This window comes from Colossoma macropomum, unplaced genomic scaffold, assembly GCF_904425465.1.
Source record: "Colossoma macropomum unplaced genomic scaffold, Colossoma_macropomum, whole genome shotgun sequence".
Taxonomy (NCBI): domain Eukaryota; kingdom Metazoa; phylum Chordata; class Actinopteri; order Characiformes; family Serrasalmidae; genus Colossoma; species Colossoma macropomum.
Window position 1 is genome coordinate 1 of NW_023495897.1, and position 10329 is coordinate 10329.

Sequence of the window (10329 nt, forward strand, 5' to 3'; positions counted from 1 at the left end):
GCAGGAGTGGAATTGTTCAACTGGAGTGAGTACTTTGGACAGCATAGTGTGACATTTTAAATCAAACCACAAAGCATACACTGTATTATAGAGTGCTTAAAAGTATTTTCCAGCCACAATCATCTTTTTTTTTCTTAGAATTGTTTCATCTGTTAATGTATTATGGAAATGGTGCTTTACCAAACTCAAAAGTTCAGAAATTTGGCTGTATTATAACTTATCAATCAACACTTTGGGTCCAACTACACAATAGTAAATTAGAAAACTTTCAGTAAACCCCCCATTTTACTTTAAAACAAATGTTCAGACATTAAACCAAATGCCCATGTTCAAACCAGATACAATGCCCTGCACAAATATTGGCACCCCTGGTAATCTTGAGCAAAATAAGCTGTAAAAAATATTTTTGATCTTTCATTCAAAACATTTGCAAAAATCTAAGTTTTATTAAAGTTATTGATTAAGTTCATTATTGAAAGAAAAAGCTAAATCCTGTCATGAAATAAATATTGTTCTTATATCTATGTGTGCCACAATTGTTGGCACCCCTAGAAATTCTTAAGAGTTAAATCTAACTGAAGTATACTTCCAAACATATTTTATGTGATTAGGAGTGATTAGGAACACTTCAATGGTCAGCCACGACTTCCTGTTTTAATGGGGAATATATATGAGATGAAACACAGGCCAAATTCACTCAGTCATCCATCACTATGAGTAAAGACCAGAGAAAACAGCAATAATGCACAACAAAAGGTTGTTGAGCTGCATAAATCAGGAAATGGCTACAAGAAAAGCTAAACAGATGAAAAGGCCCATTTCAACTATCGGGCAAATAATTAAGAAGTTTAAAACAAATGGAGATGTTAAGAATCTGCCAGGAAGAGGGCATATGTCTATACTGACCCCACACACAATGAAGAGGATGGTTCAAATGGTCAAAAAAAACAACCTTTTTTCAAGTAATAAAGAGTGTTTTTTAAAGTGTGTGTTGCTCATGTTTACCAGGGGTGCCAATATTTGTGGAGGGCACCTAATAGTTACTCCTGGTAAGCCACAGTCTAAAACACCAGTAATTTCATTACAATCTGTAAGATATTGCTTAGAAAACTTGAATACAAAGTGTCAAATATGTAAAATATGTGAAATACCTCAAAAATATTGTTTCTTATAGAGAAAATGTCAAATATTACAGTTACATTGTAAATTTGTCAACAATTAAAAAACGTACTAAAAGTGTGGAATGACACAGGAAGAGTTTAAAACCTGCCACATTCTTGACTATCCAAAGGAAAAAATCTAACAAACCTTGTGCAATCTCATGCTCTCCAGGCTGTCATCCAAAAGAGACCTAAATACTAAATACTGACCTAAATAAAATACTAAATACTGACCTACATAAAAGAAAGTGACACTAATATTTTATCCTACTAATGTTTTATTTTTACTTATGTTTTCAAATAATTACTGGGATCAATTTGAGTTTCAGATAGTAAACCTGGTCGTTTTTGTTGGTTCTCATCCATTTTCTGAGGTATACAAAAGAATAAGTGATAACTTTAGCTTGGAAAGTAATACATAAATTGTATTCAAAGAGTGTCCCAAGACTAATTTGAAGCACTGTATATGAACTGATAGCTAATATGAACTGATAACTAACATTATATATGCTTTTTTTTACCAGGCTGAATCAGTGTGGCTTGACTGGAGAATGTTGTGATGCGCTGGCCTCTACTCTCAGCAAAAAGGCTTCATGTCTGAGGGAACTGAACCTGGGAGGAAATAACCTGCAGGATTCAGGAGTGGAGATTCTTTGTGCTGGATTAGAGAATCCACACTGCAAACTGGAGATTCTGAGGTGGTACATTTAATTGTAATATAATGATATATATAATGGATTGTGTTTTGGTAAAGGAGAGCAAATATTGGTGCAACTAACAGTTGTTAGTAGTGTGCTTCTCTTGAAACTAAAATAATTATATAAATATATAAAATAATAATAGTAGACTCAGTTATTATTGTAAACATGATCAATGGAATACTCCAACAGTTTTCAGCATAATCTATATTTGCCATATCTTTAGCATATGGTCATTTACCATGGACTTTAATTTTCATACAGAACTTTCAAAACTTTTCAGAGTTACTGTAGTTGTTAAACATTGGCTTATGTTTAAAATCAGCAGGTTTTCTATCCATTAGTAATTACAGGAAAATGATCAGCCATGTCCTAAAGACACAGCAGATAGAGATTAGGTTGAAAAGCACTGGAGATTTCCTTTAATTACAATGTACATTTATGAAGCCACTACTTTTCCTTGTAGACTGTTCAACTGCGGGGTCACGGAGAAATGCTGCACAATTTTAGCATCAGCTTTAAAAGGCAAACACACAGTCCTGATAGAACTGGACCTTAGAGAAAACAACCTTAAAGACACCGACGTAAGGCAGATTTCTGCCTTACTGGAAAATCCAGATTACAAACTAGAGAAAATTAAGTAAGTTGGTGTTTCCAATAAACAGCCTTAATCATAGTCTTTCCTCCTAACAAGTAATGAACTGCTATTGCTTTTAAATTTGACTTGTCTTTTTTCAGTGATCGTGTACTGTTCACTAATACATATTCTCTTCTTCCAGCTTGTACTGAACCCCCCACCACATACATGTGCACACAAAAAAGCATGAGCTGGGGACCCTGAGGAGCAGAAACATGAACCACAATCCTTCTTCTATTGTTCTTATTTATTGAACATATTTAATATTATTGCTATTCTATATATTTATGTTTAGGGCTATTGTCATAGTATCTATGCAGCCCAGATGTCTTAACTTTAATCTTACAGATTAGACTGTGTAAAAAAACATCAGCCACATTAATTATGAATTACATGGCTCATATCCTACATTTATTTAATATTTTTCTGGAGCTCCACTTAGAACATTTGCATAGTTTTATGTACCAAAACAGTCATAAAAAATTGTTACATGACCATTTTTCCAAACTCTTTTTAGAATTAAATCAGACTGTTTTGTTACGCTGCTTTTAAGACTGATTTCTGATTGGCTGCTCTCATTCAAAAAGCAGTCCTAGCAGAAACACTCCTTAAAACTTCAGCGTGAATGGGCGTGGCTAAACTGCTATAGAATAGGCAGATAAATTGTTGATTTTCATGACAGCATAAAAGCAATGAATTCAAAATGGGCTGCTTTTGGAGCAAAGTTTTCATATTTGAACTGTATGGACTGGACAGTGAACGGTACACAAACTTTAACAGTGTTTAAATATTATGTCAAACTTTAATATCGAAAAGTGAGGAAAACTACGTACTTAATGATATGGGCCCTTTAAGTCAACATGTTTTGAACAGTACAGTTAGCTAGGACGAAGTCTAACGCAAGAGGCCTAATATACATAATACCAGCTAGAATCATGTAGGTCAATAACTGCAGATATTATGTTACAGACACACATACTAATTTAAGGAATTAATGAGATGTGCTATTACATTGTTGCTAAATGTAAAGATACCATGTACACTCAAAAAATGAACCACTGGGGTTGTTTAACTTATAAACTAAAATTATGTCAACATTAAATAAGTGAATTGTTTTGTCTTTAAGTAACTGGTTTACATAAAATGGACAAAAGTTTAAATGAAAGCACATTTCAATGAATAAAAACTGTTTACTTTAACCCAAAGGGAATTCTACTTCAATGAAACCCAAATAAATTTCACTAAAATATTTAAATTTCGTTCCATCAACACTTGAACTTTATATTGAGGTAACAAAGTCTTTGTAGACTGACTCTATATGATTGTGTGGCATAATCGAATGATCTTTATAAACAATTTATTTTTTGAGTGTATTTGGTATGTAGTGTATTTAATAAATACATGAAGTATTAGTACAATACAAATAAAGACAAAAAGCACTGACTGTTGTGTACTTCTTTTTATACCAGCTTTAAACTAGTTAAATGTTCTAAGATATTTGTTCTCTTATGTCTGACATGACGTCAGCCGTTAACCTTCTAAACTCCATGGAACCACCGGTGGTTCCAAAACGCACTGTGTCATATTCTTCATAACTTTCATATTTCATAAGCTACATTTAAAAAGTGGGTGTCGTATGAGAGCTATAACTGTCTTCTGTCCAGTCAAATAGATGGGTAATGTAATTTTTAAACTTTACAATAAAAGTAGCTGAACTCATACATTTTTTTGTCTACTGATATTTTTCCATAAATCTGGGCTATAAACTATAAACAGACAGTGTCTCTTCAGTGATCTGCTCTGTAAAAATTATTTTTAGAAAAAAATACAAAAAGTGGCTTTCAGCAGTAAATTGTAAGCATATAGCTATATGTGTATGATCACAAAACACATTTTCTGTTAATTTGAGGGGAACTTTTACAAAAAATAAATAAATAAAAATTTACATTTCAGGCAGTTACTGAATAATTTGCCTTAAGATTTGGTCCTGTAAATTCAGACAGAAAAACCAAAATACACCCACGAGCATAAGAGGTTAAAGAAATAGTATGGCCTACTGTAGGGCTGTTTGAAATTATATAATTCTATAATTCTGGTAAACTTTTAGTAATTCTAGTAAATCAGCACATCATTATGATTAATTTCCATCATTTAAATCAAATGCATGAGGCAAACATTCAAGAGAAACTTTCTGCATAACTGAATTGTTGAGAGGTAAAGTCTTTCAGAGTGAGCTGATGTGAAATTCATTTTAGAGAAACTTACTGACTCAGCTTTCACTACAGTGCTGTTGATAGGAACCAGAGATCACAATATCTTCAGCACAAAATATTGCCATCATTATTTACTATCAAAAACGACCAATCAACTTTTTCTTTTAAATATGTTTAGTTTAAATATGTAATGTTCATGACGGTAAAGCAGTGGTACACCTGACAAAGTTTTTCTTAGGGGACTATTTTGCCTCACAACACCCTGCATGTATCTCTGTGCCAGGAATGTATTTTTGTTTTTTAAATCACTTTAGGCCAAAACCTTATCTGAAAGTGATTGCAAAAGAACAGCGAACAATTCTGAATCCATATGTTTCTCTAGAAAATAAAGTTTCACAGAAAACTCTAATTTCTCTTTCTAAAGAATTCTGATGAATCTTAAAATCCTGATGATTTCATCATACAGAAATTTCTTTAGGAAAATCTGTAGAAATCCCCTTTCAGTGGTGCTCTGGTCTTCCAGAGCTGGAGTTGTATAGTAATTTCGAGTAAACCCTAAAATATCCTTTACATGTACTTTATTAGAAACAACCTTTTTTAGAGACAGAATAAACTCTGCCACTTAAAATAAATCAATACACACGTATGTACACAGCTGATCAAAGCAACAGTAAAACAGAAATTGTCACAAATACATAGACAAACTGAAGCACAACAGACAGAAAGAACACCTGAGGTGTTACACAGTGAATGGATATTTCCAAATCCATCAAAACCATCACAGTATTTTAGTGCTGGATATTACAACGACTTTACACTTATTATGAAGATGGGTGATTATCATTTAAACTGAGCAGATTTGCAGTACACTGTAGCTGCTCTGTATCTTGTACGGTCATTAAACTGTTTGGTTCAGGTCATTCTATATGCTGTATGGCCCTGGGGACATTTCATTACTCAGTTAGCCTCTCTCCTTTGGCTTTACTTGTCTGGCTAACTTACAAATCCTGCCTTAAATACTTCCAGTTGTGGTTCAGATATTTACATACAAAAGCCCCCAGTCTTCACCAGTAGAAGGTTTTAGTGAGAAAGCTGGCAGCTGTGTTTAACCAGCTTCCACTCGAGTCCTGTTTGGCAGTAGTGCGAGACACAGCGCGATCTGTCTCCTTTTCAGGACTCTCATCTTCTGGCAGGTAATCTGGCAGGTGGGAATTCTCCTCTACCTTCATGCCTGTAGTGCCGAGAGGGATGAGAACCTGTAGCCAGAGACAGCAGCATCAAAGAAGGTCAGTAATTGTTCAGATGAATGCAGTACCGTCTTGCAGGTCAGACTTTTGACAAACGGCAGAAAGTGTGGTAGGTTTCCACCAATGTCATCAAGAAATGCCTCCTTTGAGGAGGGCCTTATTAGCCATGTCTACATGCAGCCGGATATTCCATTAATAATCCAACTAACAGCTCAATCAGAAGCGAAGTTTATGCTTTGAACTTTAAAAGACGCCGTCCAGTTTATGTGTCTCAGAACACAATGTCTTCCTCTTGCCCTTCTTTAATATGTACATGTAAAGTACGTTTTCCTGAATCTGCCATAATTTTAAGGAAATTAAAAACACAAGCGCGACAGCTGTAAACTCAGCCAAACACATTGCTGCTCGACTCACTCTGACTGGACTCACGTGATGCTCGTGGTCATGGTGATGTCTACACTAAGCGGTACTCTACACGTGCATAATTTTGGATTGAATTACTTGTGTGCATTTAAACTAGGGGTGCAACAATTATTTGACTTAGTCGACTAAAATCGACGACCAAATTAGTTGGCAACTAATTTAGTAGTCGATGAGTTGATGACGTCATTACGCGTCTTTCCCGCGCTCACTAGGAACGTTTTGACATTACTGTTTACTGGTTAACAACAGCGCGATGGCAGCCTCAACAACAAAATCCTCAAAAGTGTGGGGCTAAAGTCAGAAAAAAGGTTGCCAGATGTGCTATTTGTAAAGCCGACCTTAGCTGGCACGTGAGCACATCCTCCATGCAGGAGCATCTGAAGAGGAACCTTGTCGGCTCACTGGATTAACAAGATACATCTCGGTAAAATACGCCGCGTCCCAAATCGCATACAAGCACACTAAATAGTGTCGAAAAATAGCGCATATATCATTAGAAGTGCACTCATTAGTGCAGTGTGTGAAGTAGTTCTGAAGTACAGAAGCGTGTGGTTTGGGACGCGGCGATAGTTAGTTGCGCTAGCGGGCTAGTTAGCTAATGTTATTGTTAAATTCCGTCCTCCTTCATGTTGTGAGCTGAACTGTAACATTTTCTATTTCGAAATGCTGCTCTCTGGTATCGTTAATGGAGTTGGGACAGAGAAGCAAGTAACTATTATTCACAGCGACCCTGTTCACTTTCCAGATAACGTTTACAGTTTCAACACTGCATCGTCATTTTAGCGTCGAGGCCACCGGTGCGTTCAGATTCGGCGAACACAGGAGAGCTACTGTAAACGGTTTTCTGTTCTCCGCGAACGTTTAGATCCACTCGCTAACAGTTTAAGGAGGTAGTCCTCCGTGAACACACAGGGTAGCTAGACAAAGGGTTACTGCTGAAATGGTGCGTTTACACAAAATCGTTCAAATTTAACTGTTCATAGAGAACAAGTTTGCCACAAACATTCTCCACTTTCCCATCCGCTTCATCAGAGCGCATCTCCTCTGCAGCGGGGAGTATCTGCTCTCAGAGGAGATCAGGCCTCTCACAGGAGCACGGAGAGATACTGACTTTCCTCCGTTTCAATAAAGACCTGTGATTGTAAAATTTAGTTGCAGCAAAGTGTAGACAGACAGCAGAATGCACAGAGCACAGACTGCACTGTTTAAATTTAACATTTAGATTGATTTTTGTTATTTACTTGATTAAAGGAAGACTGGTTTAGTTTTGTGATTTTATTGCTGCTACTTTGCACATCCTTGGTTTTAAATTTTGACAGGAAAACATTGGAGGTTTTTTTTTTTTATCTTTTGTATTAGCAGGAAAGTTCATTAAAACTGAATGGTATTCATCTTTATTCTCTTCATTGTTAGTTAGCAAATGCATAAAACAACGTCAAGCTAAATTTAAAAGCTAACAGATGCATAAAAGTTATTCGGTAATGTAGTGATTCATAATCCGAATAATCGATTATTCGTTTCAGTAATCGACAGATTATTCAACTATCAAATTAGTTGTTTGTTGCAGCCCTAATTTAAACTGAGATTTTTCATTAGACTGTTCAGAACAGTGAGCATATAAACACCTCAGGTTTAATCTGTAATTGGAATGTATTCAATGAGATTGGGAAAAATCTTTGTAAACTTTGTTCTTATTTTGATATTTTTTAAATTTTAATTCAGTGAAAATATCTTCAAATCATTTTAAGCCCCAAAAGCACTGTGACGCTGTATCAGGAAGGCAAAACACACAAAAATTTGATCCCTTACCTCCTCACCACTCTCATTCTTTACCACCTGCTGGACTGAAAGCACTTTGGTGGCAGCAATGGCTGAGGCCAGACTCTGAAGAGGACAGATTATAGACTTAACTGTTTAATTAAACTTATATCAGTTTGTACAGCAACAATAAAATAATAAAACTGATCAACCATTTCACTCAATAACTGACTATGAGAAATAAGTAAGTCTTAAACTATCAAAAGCCATGGTTAAATCTAGAGGTCAACTGAACAGATACTGTACCTCAGTGGGCAGATCTGCACGCACACGCACTGTGCATCTCTTCAGAGCCATCTGAAATGTGAAGCTGATCACTCCTTTAACTTTCAAAAGGGCCTCCTCACACACTCCTCGCTGGTCCTGCAAAATTGATAAATAACAAAAAACAATTAGACAAGTTTGTGTAATTTCAGAATTTAACATCCAAATATGCAACTCATTTTTAATTTACACAATACAATAAAATTTGATATAAACATAAATAAATACATGAAAATATGGTGTTTTTACATGAACCATAAGTGTTATATACACACTTACAGTCCCATCCAAACCCTGTATGTGCAGAGTGACTGATTTGGCCTTTTTATTGGAACTGTTGATGAAGAACTGATGTTTATTCCTCCTCTTTGTCTGCTCCGGAGTTCTGTATGTGTCTAGAGTGCTCAACACTTCATGTACCTCTTTAGCAAGATCTGTTATGTCACCATTCAGCCCACTACTGCATGAAAAAATTAGGAGAGCATCATCAATTACTGCAGAATTCACAGAAATGTCTGCCAGTTAAACAGCAACAGAACTCACTTTTCCTTCAGTGCCTCCAGGGTCACCATCATGCCAAGCTCGTTCTTCATAGTGTTAATGTTTTGAGTTGATTCTGCCAGGTACCTTAGGGTCTAAATAGGGATATGGTACATAAAAGTGATAACATTTTTTTTTCATACTACCAAACAGTAATACACCTGTTCTTTAACTGATTATTCAGTCTCTGTTCTTGACTACAAAAAATGTGATTATTGTAGTTCATGCAGACTGATTTTACAAAATAAGCAGTACAAAGGTTTAGTAAACTCAACATCTTCCTTTCTAAGACAAATGTTTTTATGTGATTGTTTTAAGCACTTTTAATGGAATTATTTCCCCTTCATTCACCTGTTTGATCCATGTGTGCAAAAAAAAGCAAACTTTAATTGAATCATAACTTAAACTTCCTTGACATATAGAATGAGGTGGGAGCATTTTAACATTGCAGCTAAGTTAAAGATCACGCCTAGGAATCGGTTGGGCTACTGGTATAATATCACTTTCAGCTGACACACAGTATAAAAGCTAAAGCGGCAGTGTTACAATAGTGTCTCCTTCACTTTCTGAAAAAAAAAAAATCCAAACTTGATCCCTTAAAACATGAACTTAAACTCTGTGGTGATATGACATATATGACAAATGGAGGAGGACGTCAAGCAGACTATACCTGCAGACTGGTGAAAACTACTTGAGGATCTTTGTGGTCCAGGAACAGCACAAGCCCTGGCAAGCAGCCCTGGTCCTGTACTATAGCCTCCCGATTCTGAGGCTCGGATGCCAGGTCCCTCAGCTGAGACACTACTGACAGCGCATCCATCATCCTACTGGATCTCTGCTGGTCAAGAAAAATGTCAGAATCAGAGAAGCTACTTTGGAACAAGATAAGTATTACTTGATTCAAATGGTCACATTTATAAACCTGGTTGGACCTAGCAGCCAACTTTTATGATGACATTAGTATCATACCAGTATAAGCAGATATTTGCTTTAAAGAAAAATATGAGACAGATGTTTAAATGTGACCTACATTTCAAACCAATATTTAATGATTTATTGCCCCATAATGACAATATTTGTATTAAATGAACTCCAGAAGAACAGAACCATTAGGCAATGCAGAGCTGCTGTGCTACAGTGTCTGCATTTTATTGTCTTTGTAATCCTGAGGGGTTAACTTAAATTACTCTGTAATGCCAATCCAGACAGATGTGAGTCCAAATTTATACATTTTATGAATATTTATATTTTGGCAGGTATATATACACACATATATATATATATATATATATATATATATATATATATATATATATATGTGCACATAAA

General features: G+C 35.6%; 1 protein-coding gene and 1 long non-coding RNA gene across 3 annotated transcripts; one reads left to right on the forward strand and one right to left on the reverse strand.

The window, feature by feature from the left end:
• The first annotated feature begins 1690 nt into the window (after nucleotides 1–1690).
• On the forward strand, nucleotides 1691–3711 carry LOC118803393. Its single transcript, XR_005006855.1, has 3 exons — nucleotides 1691–1858; nucleotides 2325–2498; nucleotides 2638–3711. It is a non-coding gene; the product is annotated as an uncharacterized LOC118803393 (long non-coding RNA).
• Nucleotides 3712–5275: 1564 nt separating this feature from the next.
• LOC118803392 (armadillo repeat-containing protein 1-like) lies at nucleotides 5276–9838 on the reverse strand. 2 transcript variants are annotated; one of them, XM_036563894.1, is made up of 6 exons: nucleotides 9671–9838; nucleotides 9004–9095; nucleotides 8881–8920; nucleotides 8443–8559; nucleotides 8188–8262; nucleotides 5276–5964 (listed from the first exon to the last, which is right to left on the reverse strand). In XM_036563894.1, exons 1-6 carry the CDS (start codon nucleotides 9821–9823, stop codon nucleotides 5773–5775), a joined length of 669 nt encoding a protein of 222 aa, XP_036419787.1. In that variant the 5' UTR covers nucleotides 9824–9838; the 3' UTR covers nucleotides 5276–5772. The 2 variants fall into 2 exon arrangements, with proteins under 2 accessions (XP_036419787.1, XP_036419786.1); XM_036563893.1 differs by having other exon boundaries at nucleotides 8740–8920.
• Between the last annotated feature and the right edge of the window lie 491 nt (nucleotides 9839–10329).

Bases quoted from the DNA above. Each gene is read 5' to 3' on its own strand.
- LOC118803392 (XM_036563893.1), bottom strand. From the start codon at position 9,823: ATGATGGATGCGCTGTCAGTAGTGTCTCAGCTGAGGGACCTGGCATCC. The intron at 9,096-9,670 runs GTATAGTCTGCT...ATCCCTATTTAG, and splicing joins TAGTTTTCACCAGTCTGCAG to ACCCTAAGGTACCTGGCAGA. The intron at 8,263-8,442 runs GTACAGTATCTG...TGTCCTCTTCAG, and splicing joins GTGCAGATCTGCCCACTGAG to AGTCTGGCCTCAGCCATTGC.